The following is a 21,771-nucleotide window of genomic DNA, read 5'->3' as shown; positions in this document are numbered from 1 at the left end:
GATTATGGTTTTTTGTCCTTTGAGTGTTTGGGAATCTTTGGTTGTGAGCTCATATTCGTATACTCTTTAAAAAACCTAGATTTCAGCGAGACTCTTCCTCAAAGAAGATCTGCATTTCTTTTTACTGGGGAGACAAGTGATCCTACTGACCTGAGTCTCCTTTAACCCCTTCTTAGTTTCTCACTAAATTAAATTACAGAATTTAGCTCTTTTCCCTTCTTCTGGCCCAGGATGTGGTCTCCACATCAGGTACAATCCATATTTTCATCATTTGCAGTCATCCCATATGTTTATTTTTAATCTCACAAATATCCATTAAATTTCACAAAATCATTATTTTGACCATTATATTTTATATTCCTATACCTTTTATTTATCTATAGAAACTAAGGTGGTAGGAAGTTAAATCAACTATTCCTTTGCAGTTATTAGCATGTTAGCATAAGGAATTGAGAATATGAACAGAGCACCATGCTTTTAATATCTGTTCAAAAATAGTTCATTTCTTTTCATTTTATTCAGAGGTGAATAATTTTGGCTCTTCTTAACTTCATGATAGCTATTTTGATGGCCAAATTTGATCCCTAGGTTGCAGAGTTGGTAACTTATATTCTTTTTACAAAACTGTAGGAACTAGTCCAGGCTAGTGAGCGATTAAAAAACCAATCCAAAGAGCTGAAAGACGCACACTGTCAGAGGAAACTGGCCATGCAGGAATTCATGGAGATCAATGAGCGGCTAACAGAATTGCACACCCAAAAACAGAAACTTGCTCGCCATGTCAGAGATAAGGAAGAAGAGGTGGATCTGGTGATGCAAAAAGTTGAAAGCTTAAGGCAAGAACTGCGCAGAACAGAAAGAGCCAAAAAAGAGGTTAGTAGTCAGGCAAATTTTGTAGTGCCCATGGGATAGTGATTAAAGCTGCTTTCTCAGACTAGTGAAATGATATATATTTCATTCTTTAATTTTTGAAAAAAGTTTTTTTTTTTAGTTTGGTAATATTGTTTAATATAAATTTAAACATTTGAGTTATCTACCTATTGCAAGGTAAATTCCCATGGGGAAAAACACTTTATTGGAAGAAGAGTTATAACCATGAAATTTGCTTCTTTCATTTTATTTTAAAGCTGGAAGTCCATTCAGAAGCTATAGCTGCTGAAGCATCTAAAGACAGGAAGTTGCGTGAACAGAGTGAGCACTATTCTAAGCAACTGGAAAATGAATTAGAGGGACTAAAGGTATCGTTTGATTTCCCATTTATGAAATTGAATCAATTTTTCCTCTTTGTGCTTAATAGGACTATTAGTTTTGTACTCTTGTTGGTATAGAGTAAAAACTAGCTATCCTAAATATGGTATTCTTTTTTTAATTCAGTGAATTTTATTACATTTATAGTTATACAACCATCTAAATATGGTATTCTTCATTCTCATTTTTCTCAGTAGGGAGCTGGTAGACTTCCTAATCATGCTTTAAGGAAAGGGAAGGCTATGTTTAGTGGGGAGAAGTCTATCAGGAAGGAGTTAAACTATTTATGAAGGGTTGCATACCTGGACAAGATATATTGGTAGTCTTGTTGGAGGCATGGTTAGATGTCCAGACCCTCTGTCTTAAATGACTTAGGGAAAGCTCAGAGGTAGCTTTGCAGATATGTCTCTTAAGTGGGACGAGATGATAATTGGTATGGACTAAATGTTTCAGCAGGAGTACTTAGCAAGGGAAATCCTTGTGCCCGCTCTAGAGTTGTACTATCAGGTTTTAATGCCTAGTTCCTCAGTTACTAGCTGTATAGTGTTGGACAAAACATTTAATCTCTTTGTACCTTAACTTTCTCATTTGTAAAACTCTCTCTCTTTGGTTTTATATAAGGTATACATATATATGTATATAAGTTGATACATGGTAAGTGCTCAGTATCTATTAGCTATAATAATAATATGTATGTCAAAGTGAGAGATTAAGTTGATATATTCCTGTGACACCAAGTTATAATCTGAATATGATGTCTGCCTTTTTTTCCTTCTTCTTTTTTTATAATAGCACCTAGCTTCTATGTTTTATTTTATTTATTTTTTATTTTTTTCTTTTGTCTTTTTAGGGCCATACCTAAGTCATATGGAGATTCCCAGGCTACATGTCAAATCGGAGCTGTAGCTGTTGGCCTACACCACAGCCACAGCAACACAGGATCCTTAACGCACTGATTGAGGCCAGGAATCGAACCCACAACCTCATGGTTACTAGTTGGGTTCGTTAACCACTGAGCCACGATGGGAACTCCTTGATGTCTGCCTTTACTGGACTCTAACCTTTGCATATACTGTTCCTCTGCATTGTCTGCCAGCACCACCTCCACCCACCCCTTGCATAACCGTGACTAGTCTAGTATCTTATTCACCCATCAACTATAAGAATCAAGTTACTGAATGTCATCTCAGGAGGTCTAAATATTCTTTATTCTATGCTGCTATAGAATTTTGTTAATAATTTAAAAGATAGTTCTTATTTATTTATTTATTTTTATTTATTTTATTTTTTTTTGTCTGTTTGCTATTTCTTGGGCCGCTCTCGCGGCATATGGAGGTTCCCAGGCTAGGGGTCTAATCGGAGCTGTAGCCACCGGCCTACCCCAGAGCCACAGCAATGCGGGATCCGAGCCGCATCTGCGACCTACACCACAGCTCACGGCAACGCCGGATCGTTAACCCACTGAGCAAGGGCAGGGACCGAACCTGCAACCTCATGGTTCCTAGTCGGATTCGTTAACCACTGCGCCACGACGGGAACTCCAGATAGTTCTTATTATAATTATTTATTCACAAAGTATATCCTCACCTAAACTGTGACCTAGCTTATTGAAAACATAGACTGGCATGTTATTGACCTGGCATAGGGCCAAATATTTAATACTTGTTTAATAAATGTGTTACTTCAGTGAGTGAATGATATGGTAGAATGGTCAGAATTTGCTTTTTCAGTTGAGTATTAGTGGTTGCAAGTAAGGTTTTTTTCTGCTATAAATACAAATATAAACTAGACTTTACTTCTTGTTTTGTTTTTGAGGTTGTTCTGTTTTGTTTTGACTCATCATGATTGTGCAGCCCTGGTTAGCTTTTCAAAGTGGAGATGTTGGAAGTTCCCATTGTGGCGCAGTAGAAACGAATCCAACTAGTATCCATGAGAATACGAGTTATATCCCTGGCCTCGCTCAATGGGTCAGGGATCTAACGTTGCCATGAGCTGCAGTATAGGTCACACACACAGCTTAGATCCTGTGTTGCTATGGCTCTGGTGTAGGCCAGCAGCTGGAGTTCCGATTCAACCCCTAGCCTGGGAACTTTCATATGCTGTGGGTGTGGCCCTAAAAAGCAAAAAAGAAAAAGGGGAGATGTTTCTTCTGTAAATACCTGTGCTTCTGGAGCAGGATTCATATAGAAGTCATTACATTACCATCTCAAATAACTTTTAGTCCAGGACTGCTTTGTTTCCAGCACTATTTTAGGTGATTTTGGTAAAAACAAGGACCAGAAAGTGCAAACTGGAAGAAATCCTAGAGATTATTTGCATTTGAGAAAAGTGAAACCCAGAGAATTAAAAATTGTATAGTCATAAATGGTACAGTAAAGTTTAAACCCAGCCTGACTAATTCTCGATACCATTCTTTCCTCTAATCTACTTTTTTTTCCTGTGATAAACATTGCTGCATTGAAAACTTTGAATTACATATATTTACCTACTGATCAAACATGCAGAATCTCTTGTATCTTTTACAAGTTTGGGATAATAACAAAATTACCAAATAAATTAGTTAAGGCATTTAAAATGCTTAGCTTGGGAGTGCCATCATGGTGCAGCAGAAGCACATCTGACTAGGAACCATGAGGTTGTGGGTTTGATCCCTGGCCTCACTCAGTGGGTTAAGGATCCGGCATTGCTGTGAGCTGTGGTGTAGGTCGCAGACATGGCTCAGATTTGGCGTTGGCTGTGGCTGTGGTGTAGGCTGGCGGCTGCAGCTCCAATTAGACCCCTAGCCTGGGAACCTCCATATGTCACGTGTGCAGCCCTAAAAAGACAACACACACACACACACACACACACACACACACACACACACACACATACATATTGCTTAGCTCAAGGCCTGGCACAAAGTAAAGGCTCAATAGTGTTAGCTGTGATTATTATTATTCTGTCATTTCTTCAGGATATTTTCTAAAAGTGGAATTTCTTGATTGAAAGATATACACATGTAAATTTTGTGTACAATAAAATACACATGTAAACCTATTTTGTTTAAATAGTTGTAGGAATCTTTACTTCATTAAGGATATTTTTAATAGAATTGAAGAAAGGAAAAGTTCTTGAATAGCAGTTAGAAACTTTAACACCCCATTTCCAATAATGAATAGAACATACAGACAGAAGATAAATAAGGATATAGAGGTTTTTTGAACAGTGCTATAACCATCTATCGGACATGTATAGAATCCTCCGCCCAGCAACGGCAGAATACACATTCTTCTCAAGTGCAGTTGGCACATTCTCCAGATAGACCAGATGTTAGGCCACAAAATAAATCTCAATAAATGTAAAAAGATTGAAATCACAAAGTATCTACTCCAGTCAAATGGAATGAAGCTAGAAATCAATAATGTAAGGAAAACTGGAATGTTAGAAATATGTGGAAATTAAACAAGACACTCTTAACCAACCAGTGTGTCACAGAAGAAATCAGAAGGGAATTTAGGAAATATCTATAGCTTAATGCGATGAAAACACCATATTAGATGCACCACACACAGAGCTCAGAGGCACATTTATAGCTGAAAATGCTTATATTAAAAAGAAAGTTCTCAAATCAGTAACTTAACCTTATGTCTTATAGAACTAGACATAGAAGAGTGAAGAGAACAAAACTAACAGAAGAAAGGAAATAAGATTAGAACAGAGTTCAATAAAATGAGAACAATAATAATAAAGAGAATGAAAACAAAAGTTGATTCTTTGAAAGATCAACAAAATTGACAAACCTTTAGCTAGACTGACAAAGAGGGAGGAAACAACTAACATCAGAAATGAAGGTGATATCACTACCTATCATCACAAAGGAAGAAGGTTTTAAGAGAATACCATGTAAACAACTCTGTGCCAACAAACTAAATAATCTAGACAAAATGGACAAATATAGAGGCACACAAGTTACCTAAATTCAAGACAAAATAGAAAGTCTCCACAGACTTATAACAAGCAAAGAAATTGAATCAATAATAAGAATCCTCCTGACAAAGCAAAGTCCAGGACCAGATGGCTTCATTGGTGAACTGAACCAAACATTAAAGGAAGAATTAACACCAATTCTTTTTTTTTTTTTTTTGCTTTTTAAGGCCGCACATGCGGCATATGGAGGTTCCCAGGCTAGGGGTCCTATCACAGATATAGATGCTGGCCTACGCCACAGCCACAGCCACGCCAGATCTGAGCTGCATCTGCAACCTATACCGCAGCTCACAGCAACGCCGGATCCTTAACCCACTGAGTGAGGCCAGGATTGAACCCACAACCTCATGGTTCTTGGTTGCATTCATTTCCACTGTGCCGTGACAGGAACTCCAACACCAATTCATCTTAAACTCTTACACAGAATACAAGAACAGGGAACACTTCCTAACTCATCCCTTAAGGCCGGCATTACCCTAATATCAAAGCTATATTAATAACATCACAAGAAAAGGAAAACTTAGATCAGTATTCCTAATGAATGTAGATATATAAACCCTCAACAGAATAATAGCAAAACATATCCAAAACCATATTAAAAGGATTATAAAAGAATACTATGAACAATTCTATGCCTGAAAATTTTGATAAGCTAGATGAAATGTAGCAATTCCTTAAACTGCCAAAATTCAACCAAAATGAAATAATCTGAAAAGGCCTCTATTAGAGAAATTAAATCAATAATTAATAACCTTCTAGAACAGAAAGCACCAGGCCCAGATGTGTTCATTGGTGAATTCTACCAAATAGTTAAGGAAGAAGTCAGACCAATTCCCTATAATCACTTTCAGAAAATAGAAGTAGAGGAAACACTTCCTCATTCTGTGACAGCAGAATTATACTACTACCCAAAGCCAGACAAAGACATCACAAGAAAAAAAGTTACCTATCAAGATGCCTCACTGACGTAGATGCAGAGGTCCTCAACAAAATATTAGCAAATTGAGGGAGTTTCCTTCATGGCTCAGCAGTCAACAAACCTGACTAGGATCCATAAGGATGTGGGTTCAATCCCTGGCCTTGCTCAGTGGGTGAAGGATCCAGCGTTGCCATGAGCTGTGGTGTAGGCTGGCACCTGCAGCTCCGATCTGACCCCTAGCCTGGGAACTTCCATATGCCATGGGTACAGCCCTAAAAAGCAAAAAAATAAAATAAAAAATAAAAATTGCAAATTGAATCCAACAATTTATGAAAAGAATGATACATCATAACCATTGATATTTTATTCCCATGTATGCAAGGCTGGTTCAGCATTTTAAAACTAATCAATTTAATGTAATCACATCAACAGACTAAAAAATAAAAGTCACATGATCATATCAATAGATGCAGAAAAAGCATCTGACAAACTCGAATACCCATTCATGATAAAAACTCAGTAAACTAGGAATAGAGGGGAACTTCCTCAACTTGATAAAAAATTATCTACCAAAAAACCCTAAAGATAACAACATACTTAAGCTTGAAGAAGCTTGTTTCAAAAACTAAGGATTTTTCCTCTCACTACTTTTCAACAACATGCAGTATGTCCTATTAATGTAGTAAGATAAGAAAACAAAATAAGTGTACAGATTGGGAAGGATGACATAAAACTGTCCTGGTTAGTAGATGATATATGATCATCTATGTTCAGAATCAAAATGTTAACAGAAAAAAAATAATTCCTGCGACTGGAATTGCCATTGTGGCTCAGTGGTAAAGAACCCAACTGGTATCCATGAGAATGCAGGTTTGATGCCTAGCCTTGCTCAGTGGCTTAAAGGATCCAGCACTGCCGTGAGCTGCAGTGTAGTTTGCAGACACAGCTTCGATCCCATATTGCAGCAGCAGCTCCTATTCAACCCTTAGCCTGGGAACTTCCATATGCTGCAAGTGCGGCCCTAAAAAGAAAAAAAATTTCTGAAACTCATAAGACATTTTTATTTTTTAGTAAAGTTGCAGGTACAAGATTAATACACAGAAGTCATTCACTTTCTTTTATACCACCCATGAATAAGTGTAAATTAAAATTTAAAACTCAATACTATTAACATTAGTACCCACAAAAATGGAATGCTGAAGTATAAATATAACAAAATATGCATGAGATTTATATGGGGAAAACTGTAGAACTCTGATGAAAGAAATTGAAGAACTAAATAAATGGAAAGATACTCCATGTTCATGGATAGAAAGACTTAGTATTGTCAAGATTTCAGTTCTTCCTATCTTGAACTACAGATTTAGTGCAATACAAGTCAAAATTCTAGTAAGTTCTTTTGTGAATGTCAACGACTAAGTGTATAGTTTATATGGAGAGGCTCAAGATCCAGAATAGCCAACACAATAGTGAAAGAAAAGAACGCAGTTGGAATACTGACTTCAAGACTTACTGTTAAAGCTGCAATAATCAAGATAGTATGGTATGGGCAAGAGAATATATAGATAAATCATTTTTGACAAAAAATGCAAAGGCAATACAATGGAGTAAAAGATGTTCTTTTTAACAAATAGTGTTAGAACAAGAAGACAGCACAGGCAAAAGGAAAAGAAAATAAACACATGACTTACACTTCACAAAAAATTAACTCAGAGTGGATTGTAAACCTACATGTAAAACACAAATCTATAACACTCCTAGAAGATACCATAGGAGAAACCTAGATCATCTTTGGTGCAGTGATGACTTTTTGTGTGTGTGTGTGTGTGTGTGTGTGTGTGTGTGTGTGTGTGTGTGTGTGTGTGTGTGTGTTGTTGTTGTTGCTATTTCTTGGGCCGCTCAAGCAGCATATGGAGGTTCCCAGGCTAGGGGTTGAATCGGAGTGGTAGCCACCGGCCTACGCCAGAGCCACAGCAACGTGGGATCCGAGCCGCGTCTGCAACCTACACCACAGCTCACAGCAACGCCGGATCATTAACCCACTGAGCAAGGGCAGGGATCGAACCCGCAACCTCATGGTTCCTAGTCGGATTCGTTAACCACTGCGCCACGACGGGAACTCCCAGTGATGACTTTTTATATACAGCACCAGAAGTACAATCCATGAAATAAATAATATCCTAGACTTAAATTAAAAATTTCTAGTCTGTGAAAGTCCCTGCCAGGAGAATGAAAAGATGAGGTACAGACTACAGACAAATCTGATACAACACTGTTCCAAATATTCAAAAAATTTCTAAAACTCAATACTAAGAAAACAACCCCAGGGTTACATGAACAACATACAGTAATTAGTTACATTCCTATGTCAGCAATGAATAATCCACAGATAAAATTAAGAAAGCAATTACATTTACAATAGCATCTAAAAGTATGACTTGAGAGTTCCTTGATGGTTCAGTGGGTTAATAACTCACTCAAGTCTCCGTGAGGATGCAGGTTTGATCTCTGGCCTCGCTCAGTGGGTTAAGGATCCAATGTTGCCGTAAACTGTGGCTTGGATCTGGCTTTGCTGTGGCCATGGCCTAGGCCTGTAGTTGCAGCTCTTATTCGACCCCTAGCCTGGAAACTTCCATATGCTGCAGGTGCAGCCATAAAAAGAAAAAAAAAATAGCCTTGGAATAAAATTAACTAAGATATTGTGTGCTGAAAATAGAAAACATTGCTGAAAGAGATTAAAGGATATCTAAAATAATGGAAAGCTATCCCATGTTTATGGATAGGAAGACTTGGTATTGTTTAGGGATTACTTTTACCCAAAGCAATGTACAAAGATAATTCAGTCCAACAGTCTTTTTTGAAGAAAGGAAAGTATGATCTTCAAATTCATATGAGACTGCCCCAAATAGCAAAAAAAAAAGAAAATCTTGAAAAAGAAGTCAAAGTTGGATGACCCACTTATCCCAATCTCAAAACTTACTATGAAGTTATAGTAATAAAAAGGATGTGATGCTGGCATAAAGATAGAAATATAGACCACTGGAATAGAATTAAGAGTCCAGAAATAAGCTCATGTATCTATGGGCGTAATTTATTTTTGACATAGTAACTACATCTGTTTAGAAGGGAGAGTAGTTCCTTCAACTCATGTACCAGACAACTGGATTTCTGCATGCAAACAACTGAAGTGGACCCCTACCTCATACTATATTTTAAAAATTAATTCAAAATGGATTAACTACATATAAAAGCTACAACCATCAACTCTTAGAAGAAAATATTGAGGTGCATCTTCATGACATTGGGCTTGACAGATAGGTCACAGAAATTATAGACAACAAAACAAAAAGTGGATAAATTAGACTTCATCAAAATAAAAATGTGTATATTGAGTCAAAGTACATTTTTAAGAAAATGAAGACAACCTGAAGAATGGAAGAAAATATTTATAAATCAAAAATATCTGATAAGGGTTTGATATCCAGAATTTATGAAGAACTCCTACAACTTAACGACAAATAGATAAACTGCCCAGTTAAAACATGGGCATAATTGGAGTTCCCACTGTGGTGCAATGGAATCAGAGGCTTCTTTGCAGTGCCATGACCCAGGTTCAATTCCTGGTCCAGCACAGTGAGTTAAGGATGTGTAGGTTGCAGTTGTGGTTCAGATCTGATCTCTGCCCTGGGAACAACACCCTGTGCCTTGGGGCAGCCAAAAAAGAAAGAAAAAAAGGACAAATAACTTGTATAGACATTTCTCCAAAGAAGATACATTAATAGCCAGTAAGTACATGAGAAGATGTTCAACATCAGTAATCTTTAGGAAAATGAAGTTAAAGCCACAAGATACCACTTCATACTCACTAAGATGGTTACAATTTAGAACAGAACAAGATAAGTGTTCACAAGGATATGAAAACAATTTGATGATTCCTTAATAAAGTAAACATAGAATTACCATATGACCCAGTAATTCAACTTCTAAGCATATGCCCAAAGGAACTGTCAGCAGGGACTTCCAACACGATCTTGTACACCAGTATTCATTGAAACATTATTAAAATAGCCCAAAAGGTAGAAACCACCCAAGTGTCCATCAGCAAACAGATGGTTAAACAAAATGTGGCAAGTGCATATAATGGAATATTATTCAACCATAAAAGGGGGGAAGTTCCTTCAACATGGATAAATAATGAGAACATTATGCAAAGTGAGAGAGCTAGACAAAGAGGGACAAATAATGTCTGGTTAATAATGTCTGGTTTAGTAATATGAAATACTAAAAATAGTCAAATTCATTGAGTTAGAAAGTGGAATAGAGGTTACCAGGGGCTAGGTGGAGGGAGTAATGGGGTGTTATTCCTTTATGTTTACAGAATTTCTCTTGGAGAAGATGAAAAAGTTTTGGAAATTAGAGTGTTGATGGTTGCACAATATTGTGAATGTAATTAATACCACTGAACTATACACTTAAAATGGTTAAAATGGCAAGTTTTTTGTTATATATGGTTTACCACTTAAAAATAATGGGAATTCCCTGGTGGCTCAGTGGGTTAAGGATCCTGTGTTGTCACTGCTGCGGCTCAGGTCACTGCTGTGGTGCACGTTCCATCCCTGGCCCTGGAACTTTGACATGCTCAGGCGCAACCAAAAAATGATTAATTATAAATTTTAAAAATTCAATAATATGCCCAAACCCATTGAATTGTGCACTTTTAATGAGTCAAGAGTATTGTATGAAAATTATATCTTTTTAAGGCTATTTTTTTTGAAAAGCTTTACCAATTGTTGACATCATAATACCACAAGAGGTTTTTTTTTTTTTTACCTTGTTGTATTAGTTTCCTAGGGCTGCTATTACAAATTACCACAAACTGGGTGGCCTAAAAACAGAAATGTATTGGAGTTCCTGTTGTGGTGCGGCAGAAATGAATCTGACTAGGAACAATGAGGTTGCAGGTTCGATCCCTGGCCTCGCTCAGTGGGTTAAGGATCTGGTGTTGCCGTGAGCTGTGGTGTCGGTTGCAGACATGGCTCGGATCCTGCGTTGCTGTGGCTGTGGCATAGGACAGCAGCAACAGCTCCAATTAGACCCCTAACCTAAACATTAGGGAAACTCCATATGCCACGGTGCAGCCCTAAAAGGACAAAAGACAAAACAATAACAACAACAACAAAAAACAGGAATGTGTTGTCTCAATTATGGGTAGAAATCTGAAATCAAAGAGTTTGCAGAGTGGCTTCTGATGGTTTGTTGGCAGTATTTAGCATTCTTTTCATTGTAGATATAACACCCGATCTCTGCCCTAATCTTCATATAACATTCTCCCTCTGTGCATGATTCTGAGTCTCACTTTCTTCTGTTTATAAGGACATAGTCATAATTGGGTTAGGGCCTTCCCTAGTGACCTCATTTTAAGTTGACTAGCTCAGTAAAATCTATATTTTTATTTTCCTTGTTTTCAGGCTCATTGAAGTACAATTAACAAAAATTGTACATATTTAAGGTGTAAAACCTAGTTTTTGGATATTTGTATACACTGAAATATTAACCAATGAAGCTAATTAACGTGTCTGTCACTTCACTTAGTTATTTTTTACTTCTTTCTTCCTTCCTTCCTCCCTCTTTCTTTTTCTTTTCCTAAGAACATTTAAGATGCACGCTCTTGGAGTTCCCGTCATGGCTCGGTGGAAACAAATCTGACTAGTATCCCATGAGGATGCGGGTTTGATCCCTGGCCTCACTCAGTGGGTTAAGGATATCCAGCATGGCTGTGAGCTGTGGTGTAGGTCACAGATGTGGCTTGGATCCCGCGTTGCCGTGGCTGTGGTGTAGGCCAGCAGTCACAGCTCCATTTCGACACCTAGCCTGGGAAACTCCACATGTTTTGGGTTTGACCCTAAAAAGAAAAAAAAAAGGATGCACTCTCTTTGCAAATTTCAAGTATACAATACAGGATTGTTAACTGTAGTTACCCTGCTTTACATTAGATCTCTAAAATTTATTCCTACATTTCTGAAATTTGTGCCCTTTAACCAACATTTCCCCATTTCCATCACCCTCTCAGCCCTTGGCAGCCATTGTTCTGTTCTCTGCTTCTAAGAGTTTGGCTTTTTTAGATTCCACACGTAAGTCATATCATTCAGTTTTTAAGGCCCAATTTTTAAATAAGGTCACATTTTGAGGTATTGACAGTTAGTGCTTCAATATTTAAGTTCTGAAGGGACACATTCAACCCTTAACACGCATTTCTCACTTGAGAGTGATATACGCCTTTCCCTCATTATGACGTGATTGTTGCAAACATAATTATAATGATGATAGAATATCCACATATCCTGTTTCTTACTATTAAATACTGTTGGCCCTCCATATCCACAGGTTCCACATCCACAGATATGATACGGAGGGCTTGTTGTATTGGGAAGGGGGAGAGAATTCCAGAAAATTCCAAAATGTAAAATTTGAATTTACCATGCCCTGGCAACCATTGACGTATCATTGACATTGTATTAGGTATTATAAGTTACCTATAGATGATTTAAAGTATTTGAGAGTTAGGTTATACACATATACTCTGCCATTTTATTAAATGGACTTGAATGATGGTGGATTTTGGTAATGGAGAGTGGACAGACCAGGAACCAATAACCCAAAGATACCAAGGGCTGACTATATGTATTTTTCACTTTCACAGTATAATAATCACCATGAACACTTTTACCTGCTTCCTTTTCAGTGTCATTTCCTTAGAATAGATACCTAGAAATGAAATCATTTCTAAGGCATTTGATACATGCCACAAACCTTTGCAAGTATGAGAGGCATTCCAGCCTTCTTAGTAGACTGTGTATCAATAACATTTTCTCTTTGTGAATTATCTCTTTAAATCATTTGCCTGTTTTGTAGTCTTAATGTTTTTCTTATCAATTCATATAAACTTTTGCATAGTAAAAATTGTAGGTTTTTTTTTTATCTTTTTTGCAGCTGTGTTACCAATTTATCATTTGCCCTTTAGTTTTGGTCTTGTTTCCTTTTAAAATTATGGATTTGTTTTTATTTTCCTTAGTATTTTTTCTATTGCTTTGAAGCTTGACTTGTGCTTTTTTCAGTTTGCTAAGTATGTAGCTCTGCTTTTTCCTGAATATGCTTAAAATATTGACTTTCATCTATTTGGAATTTGTTTTGTTAAATGTTATGGTGGTTAGGGCCACACCCTTGGCATATGGAGGTTCCCAGGCTAGGGGTTGAATTGGAGCTGTAGCTGCCAGCCTATGCCAGAGCCACAGCAACACCAGATCCAAGCCACATCTGTGACCTACACCACAGTTCATGGCAACGCCGGATCCTTAACTCACTGAGCGAGGCCAGGGATCAGACCTGGGTCCTCATGGATACTAGCTGGGTTTGTTACCGCTGAGCCACAACGGGATCTCCCTTTCTTCCTTTTCTTTTTTGTGAATTCTAGCTCTACAACCCCTCCCTCAATTTAATCTTTTAAAAGCACAACTGTATTTATAACCTTTTTATCAGTTCCACATTAGAAACAGGATGCAGTTAGATTTTCCCTTCACTCCATGCACCAACCATATTATGTATAAACTAGAACTTTAAATGTAAAACAAATAATTATGTAAGTACCAGCAGAAAATACAGATAAATATATAATCCTGGTGTGAAGAAGACTGTAAAATACAATAGTAAAGGGATATATACTTAAAAATATTAACAACATATGGCAGAGAAAAGGTATTAATAAAGTATTATTTTATATTATATATAAATAATATTCAGTTATATGAAGTCATTATAGGAGGAGTTATTTGCTATTTTATTATTCTTAACAGATGAACTAATCTTTTCTTATTATTTCTATAGCAAAAACAAATTAGTTACTCACCAGGAGTATGCAGCATAGAACATCAGCAAGAAATAACCAAACTAAAGACTGATTTGGAAAAGAAAAGTATCTTTTATGAAGAAGAATTGTCTAAGAGAGAAGGAATACATGCAAATGAAATAAAAAATCTGAAGAAAGAACTGCATGATTCAGAAGGCCAGCAACTTGCTCTCAACAAAGAAATTATGATTTTGAAAGACAAATTAGAAAAAAACAGGAGAGAAAGGTAAGAGTCAAGTTATTTACTCCTGTAATAGTTATGTGTTGAATACCTGTTAAGTGTCAGAGACTAGAGATATATAGGCAGTAAACATATTCTAGTCTTCTCGAAGACCAAAGTCAAGATCAGTAAATAGAAAATTATATTACAGTGTCATAGTAAAGCAAATAGGCTACATAGAGGAGCACCCATAGAAGAGCCAAAAAGGACATCTTTGATGTATATAGGTTTTTTTGGACCAAAGTATTTCTGAGTTAAGACCAAAAATATAAGAAATATATAACTACAAAAGTGTCCAGGCAGGGGAAGCAAAATTTGCCATGATATAGAGGAAAAGGGTGGCCTGACACATTTCAGGAAATGAAAGCTGTCAATTATAGTAGAAGCACAAAAGTAAAAATGAATGGTGAAAAATGAGACCAGAAGGGAAAATAGAGGCCAGATCATGAAGGAATTTAAGGAATCTGGACTTTATCCTTTAAGGCCATTGAAGGAAAATTACATGATGATATTTATATTTTTGAAAGATCACTCTTGCTACTGTGTAGAGCATGAATTGACAGGAACGGAGTGCAGATAGGAGTTTAGACATGAGAGTTGAGGTAGCTGGACCTTAGGTCTGACAGTGAAGATGGAGACAGGTGTATGGATTCAGAGGGTCTGCTGACAAGACAGAACCTGGAGGACATCATGACCAGATTCGGGAAATGAGAAGCAGGAGATACTATCGGTGGGTCTTAGATTTCTAGGTTTTAGGTAACTATATGTATGTTATTGTCGTTTTCCAACTTACATTGGAAGCCTGAGCTGAATTCATTCTGGCCCATTTATTCAACAAATTTTTGTAGAATCTACTAAGGGGAAGGCACTGTGGTAGCCACTGGAGACATTAGCAGTAAACAACCCAAAATTCTCTGTCCCGATGGAGCCTTCCTTTAGTTATGGTGAAAGACTATAAACAAAATAGGTAAAATACAGAATTTATTAGATAATGGTAAATTCTAAGAACAAAGCATAAGTTAGAGGATGGGGACTGTGAAGCATTAAGGGGGAGGATTAAATTTTGTGTGTGTGTATAGGATAGCCAGGGAAAATTGTACTGAGAAGGTGATTTCTCAGTACAGAAAGTGGGGGAGATATGTATACAGATGTATGAGAAGAACATTTTACATGGAAAACAACAAGTCTGTTAAAAACAAATAATGGGAAGGCAAAACCATGGTGATAGTAAGAAGGTCCATGGTTGCAGGGATTGGGAGGAGGATGGGATGAACAGGCAGAGTACAGAGAATTCCTGGGGCAATCATTACACTTTTATCCAAACCCTTAGAATGTACCACACCAACCCTCATGCAAACTGTGGAGTTCTAGTGATACTGACATGTCCACTGTCGGTTCCTCAGTAGCAACAAACACAGTCCTGTGGGGAGGAACATTGATAAAAGTGGGAGGCTGTGCAAGGGGTAATGGATAATGTTCCAACCTTCCTCTCACTATTGCCATGAACCTAAAACCTTTCTAAAAAATAAAAGTCTGTTATTAAAATAAGAAGGGGAAAGAATAGTGAGAGATATATACAGAGAGGTAACGGGAGCCAGATCACGTAAGGCTTTGTTAAGTCATGTTCAGTGACTTACAGGGATTTACACTCAGTAAAACCATGGCAGGAAAGCTTGGCAGGATTTTGAGTGGAAAATGGTCCAATACTGGCTTGTGTTTTAAAGGGATTACTGTGACTACGAGGTTAAGAATAGTCTGAACTAGACAAGAGAAAAAGCAGTGAAACCACTTAAAAGGCTATGGAAATAAGCCAGACAAAAGATAATGGAGGCTCGGGTTTAGGGTGGTGGCAGAAATAGCCGTAAAAAAATGTTCGAATTCCTATTTCTTTAAAAGGTAAAGGTAATGTTACTGGCTGAGGGACTAGATACGGGGTGAGAAGGAAAGAGGACACATCAAGGATGCTGCTACAGTTTTTGGCCTTAGCAATTAGGAGAAGGTAGTTACCATGTAGAGAGGAAGACTGCAGAAGAAGCTAGTTTGGGATGGGAGTATAGGAAGCTCATTTTAAACAAATGATGTTTGAGATGCATGGGAGGAACAGTTAGGTGATGCGGACGTGGATAGGCAGCCTCTCAAGATCTCAGGGTGGTTGCTAATGGACAAGGGCAGGCAAGCAGAGGAGAAAATGTGTGACATGGTGTTGAGGGGAGAGTGTTTATTTTGTTGCAGTATGGAAGAGACTTAAGTTATGTTTAATGCTAATAGGAAAAAGACAAAAACAGTCATATAGAAATTTTACTCTGTTCATGGACTTATTTTTCTGAAAGGATACTTCTTTGTAATTTTTCATATTTTTGTCATTTGTTGTTTGGAGTTGCTTCTGAAATAAGAAAGATTCAGTAATAAGGAAAGTGACATGTTTGCTTGGACACAGGATAGTTATTTTCCTAGAATTTATAATTTAAGTTTTAATTTATATTTAATAATTTAGTGATGAAAAGGATTTTTAAGATTATATTTTTGAAGTCAGCCATCACTTATGTTCTTCTTTGACTTGAAAGCAATCGTAAAATTACCCAGAACTGCTTCACAGTGAATTTCATTTGCTACTGACATCAAACTGCTGTAGAAATAAGCCTCTTTAACTACATCTCAACTCAGTATTCAAAAATTGATAGCCCTTTTCCCTTAGGGTTTTTTTTGTTTGTTTGTTTTTTGTTTTTAAGTTTGTTGCAAGTATCTTTATCCCTAAGGGTGAATCAGAACTATCATTTTAGGGGTTTTATAGGAATTCCTGTCATGGCTCAGCAGGTTAAGAACCCAACTAGTATCCATGAGGATGCAGGTTCCATCCCTGGCCTTGCTCAGTGGGTTAAAGCATCCCGTGTTGCCATGAGTTGTGGTGCAGGTCGCAGACGTGGCTCAGATCTTGTATGGCTGTGGCTGTGGCATAGGCCAGCAGGTGCAGCTCCGATTCAGCCCCTAGCCTGGGAATTTCCACATGCCTCAGGTGCAGCCCTAAAAAGAAGAAAAAAGGTAGATCTTATAACATTAAATGTTCTGTGTTTATGTATGTACAGATAGGTAGGTACATAGGGAGGAAGGAAGAAAGCAGTATTGGAAGGATGGGCTGGGTGTATTGAGAGGACGGTCAGAAATGTAATTTGAATTTTCTGTGCAGTCTAGAGCTGAGTGAAAGGAGTCATATTGTGGCCCCTCTACCCTCCTTTTTCCCTAGCTTCCTCATTTTCCCATACTTTTTAGCATATACATAACCAAATAAGGTGCATTATCAGGGAGTATACAAGTCACAGATGTCTTCCTCAGATTTTCAAATAAAAAAAAAAGATGTTATTAAGCAGACAAATTTATTTATTAAAGTGATTATGACTTCTTAATTTTAAAGAAAAAGGTTGGAATTTGGAACAATCAAGATATAAGTGATTTTTCAGAATACGGCATATGGTATAGCAGCCAATCTGGGATATGATTTTTTTATCTTTAATTCAGTTTCTTTTTTTCATTTTCTATTTTGGGTTGTACTAGTCAAAGTGAAAGGGAAGAATTTGAAAATGAATTCAAACAACAGTATGAACGAGAAAAAATGTTATTGACAGAGGAAAATAAAAAACTGACAAGTGAACTTGATAAGGTGAGTGATTCAGTCTCATTATATTCTTTGACACATTAGACCTTTAATACGGTGATAGAAGTGGTAGATAACGGTTTTCTATTTAGTGTACATTTTTGGTTTAATACCCCTCCTTATACACAAGGATCGCTCTGTGTACAGGCAGTTTTTCATTATGCTGATCGATGTAGGAGTCTTATGGAGCGAGGACTTGGCTTATCTTGTCTTCTGCTTTGTCCCATTTATTTTTTGAGCTCTATTCTTTATTTCACTTTCCAGCTCTTCCCTTTCACTTTTTGCTCTCATAGTCGTCACTTACTCTTGGCTAGCTAAGTTAAGGCCTGCCTTTGGCAAAAAAACAGCAACAGTTAGGCCAGACTAGAGAAAATTTGACCATTCTAATATGTTTATGACAGAGAACTGATAATAGCTAGAGATAATACCATCCTTTGGTAAGAATCCAATTCTACCTAAACTCTGTAGCTTGAATAAAGAGCAGACCCTGAATTTAACTTATGTTAAAAATTGATTAAAGTAGTGAGATTGATGAACAAAATTTCAAATACTTAAAGGATTCTTTTTCCATTTAGTACCTCAGATTTCTTAAACTGCCGTCCTTCTGTGTTTCTTGTGCCATTTGTTAACAGCTATAAAAATCCTAGTATTAATCAGCAGGCTTAATAATTTTACTTGCATTGAAATAAGAAGGTTTGGATAATTGCGTTTCATAATGAGTTCTAGGATTTTGCTCCAGTAAAAGTATTATATTCAATTAATAGTCATTTCAATAACAGATGGAAAAATTATGGCTAGTCATAACACAGAGACTCTTAACTCTGTGTCAGTTTTTCATTGTGTTCCGTATTTCTTTTTATTTCTCTCACTATTACCCCTATGATTATTCAGTTTTCTAAGCATTTAAAAATGACTTTGCTTGTTTGGTTGCAGACTACTTGAAAATAACTCTGTTAGTTTATTTTGTAATTATAAAGCTAGTGGACACAAACGCTGTGGAAAGTGGCCACATAAGATGTAGTATAAGTGGGAGTTCCTGTTGTGGCGCAGTGGTTAACGAATCCGACTAGGAACCATGAGGTTGTGGGTTCTATCCCTGGCCTTGCTCAGCGGGTTAAGGATCTGGCGTTGCCATGAGCTGTGGTGTAGGTCACAGATGCAGTTTGGGTCCTCAGCTGCTGTGGCTGTGGTGTAGACTGGCAGCCACAGCTCCGATTAGACCCCTAGCCTGGGAACCTCCATATGCCATGGGTGCAGCCCTAGAAAAGGCAAAAAGACAAAAAAAAAAAAGGTAGTATAAGTGGCTTTTTTTAACTGAATATTGCATGAACATTATTGTATAACTCTTAGTCATTTCCACTAAAATAAAACTAATAGTATTTAAACTCTATTCGCCCAGATCATATAATTGTTATCTCATGGGCTTGACTAATATGACTACAAAATTAAACATCATTTCTGTCTATAAGACAGAATTTTAAGATTCTGTTAAGAGTTACCTTGAAGAACAAAATATAATATAACTCTAGAACGCCACTTCATTTAGAGTGTCTAAGCACATTACCTAGTAAAAGATGGGATTATAGTTTAAGAAAAATTGTATGGTAATATAATCATATCAAGTACCAATCAAATCTTGTATTTAGCCCTTGGTTTTATTTCATTATTAACCATAAAGTTCTGTTGAGTTTACCAGGAATACGTTTTTAGAAATAATTTTTATTTTTTATTTAAAAAATTTTTTTTTTCCTTTTTCCTTTTTTTTTTTTTTTTTTTGTCTCTTTAGGGCTGCACCCGCAGCATATGGAGGTTCCCAGGCCAGGGGTCCAGTCAGAGCTGTAGCCACCAGCCTACACCACAGCCACAGCAACCTGAGATCCAAGTCCCCTCTGTGACCTATACCACAGCTCAGGACAGTTCTGGATCCTTAACCCACTGAGCTAGGTCAGGGATCAAACCTGCATCCTTGTGGATGCTAGTCAGGTTCCTTGTTGGTCAGACGCACAGCATATGGAAGTTACTGGGCCAGGAATCAAATCTGAGCCACAGCTGCAGCCTGTGCCACAGCTACAGCAACGCTGGATCCTTAGACATAATTTTTAAACAATACTCTTTTGATTTGGATGAGACCTGAAGGGTAAAATAGTAGCATATAACTGGAAACAGTACAAATGTTCATCAAGTGAACAGATAAATGTAGTGTACTGGTATCCATATAATAGAATATTATCCAGCTGTAAAAAGGAATGAGTTTCTGATACGTGCAACACCATGGTTGAACCTCAGTAATATGATAAGTGAAAAAAGCCTAGTACCAAAAAAAAAAAAGACATACTGTATGATTTTGCTGATACCAAGTTTCTAGAAAAGGCAAAATTATAGGCACAGAAAACAGATCAATGATGCCTGAAACTCAGAGTGGACACCAGGATCGACAGCAAACCAGTATGAGGGAAGTTGTTCAGGTATTAGAAATGTTCCATCCTGATTGTGGTAATCATTGCACAGATATTTAAATTTACTACAAATCAGTAACCCATAAATGCTTTTATTTTTTTGGGGGGGGTTTGCTTTTTAGGGCTGCACCTGCAACATATGGAAGTTCCCAGGCTAGGGGTCAAATCGGAGCTGTAGCTACTGGCCTACGTCATAGCCACAGCAACGCGGGATCTGAGCCGTGCCTGCAACCTACACCACAGCTTACTTCAAGACCAGATCCTTAACCCACTGAGCAAGGCCAGGGATTGAACCTGCATCCTCAAGGATCCTATTCAGGTTCTTTAACCACTGAGCCATGATAGGAACTCCTAGTACTTACAATGGGTGGATTTTATAGTGTGTAAATTGTACCTTAATAAATCTATAAAAAGAAAATAGCTAATAAAATATATTCAGAGGTAAATGGCACACCCTGAGGTATAAAACTTAAATCTCTTTTTCTCAATATACAGATAAGGGTGTATATTGGCAGTGACAGCTTCTCTGACCCTCTTTTCTTCTAAGAGGACAGGCTGAGGGCAGGATTAAATAGGAATTAGAGTTGTGTTTACATAAAGTAATTTGTTCTTTGGCAAAAGGAGAAGAAAAGAAACTTTGCATTGTGATGTGTGCCACAACTGCCTATTTCCCACAGAAGTACAGGTTGAAAACACACACCAGAAAAACCCTGGGTTGTTAGAATTCCTGATGAACTTAGATTAGGAAGTTGGCACACTGTGACCTGTGGGCAAATGCAGCCCTCAGACTCTTTTTATATGATCGATAAACTAAGAATGATCTTTACATTTTAAAATGATTATTTCTAAAAGAAGCCACAAAGACAAAACTATTTACTATCTAGTTCCTTACTGGAAGGTTTATAGATCCCTGACTTAGAATGTGGTTTTAGCTTGTATTAAAAACCAAATATTGGAGTTCCCGTCATGGCTCAGTGGTTAACAAACTCGGCTAGCAACCATGAGGACATGGGTTCGGTCCCTGGCCTCGCATAATGCATTAAGGATCTGGTGTTGCTGCAAGCTGTGGTGTAGGTTCCAGATGCAGCTTGGATCTGGCATTGCTGTGGCTGTGGTGTAGGTCGGTGGCTGTAGCTCTGATTCCACCCCTAGCTGGGGGAAACTGCATGTGCTGCAGGTGCAGCTCTAAAAAGACCAAAAAAAAAAAAAAAAGAAAGACAAAAAAAACCCCAGAATACACACACACAGAAGTATTCCTGAGCCATTAAAAAAAAAAAAAAAAAAAAAAAAAGAATGAAATTTTGTCATTTGTAGCAATGTGAATGGACTTAAGAGGGCATTATGCTAAGTGGAATAAGTTAGAGAAAGACAAATATAATTATGATGTCACTTATATGTGGAATCTAA

General features: G+C 37.3%; 1 protein-coding gene across 21 annotated transcripts in view; it reads left to right on the top strand.

The window, feature by feature from the left end:
• CDC42BPA (CDC42 binding protein kinase alpha) overlaps window positions 1-21,771 on the top strand; it is a 290,122-nt gene that overhangs the window by 183,077 nt on the left and 85,274 nt on the right. For 14 of the 21 annotated variants that reach the window (XM_003482782.5, XM_021064429.2, XM_021064432.2 and 11 more), the window contains 4 exons: window positions 631-873; window positions 1,128-1,238; window positions 14,018-14,265; window positions 17,809-17,914. In XM_003482782.5, the coding sequence (XP_003482830.2) occupies window positions 631-873; window positions 1,128-1,238; window positions 14,018-14,265; window positions 17,809-17,914 (708 nt within the window). The remainder of the gene's footprint in view (window positions 1-630; window positions 874-1,127; window positions 1,239-14,017; window positions 14,266-17,808; window positions 17,915-21,771) is intronic. The other 7 variants (XM_021064440.2, XM_021064437.2, XM_021064439.2 and 4 more) reach the window with 1 other exon arrangement.

Source organism: Sus scrofa, chromosome 10 (genome assembly GCF_054392235.1).
Source record: "Sus scrofa isolate SSC_HxYL_T2T_F1_AM1 chromosome 10, Sscrofa_HxYL_maternal_Yorkshire_Landrace_v2.0, whole genome shotgun sequence".
NCBI lineage: Eukaryota > Metazoa > Chordata > Mammalia > Artiodactyla > Suidae > Sus > Sus scrofa.
Note: the sequence above shows the minus strand (reverse complement) of the source record. Positions and strands in the feature narration are given on the sequence as shown.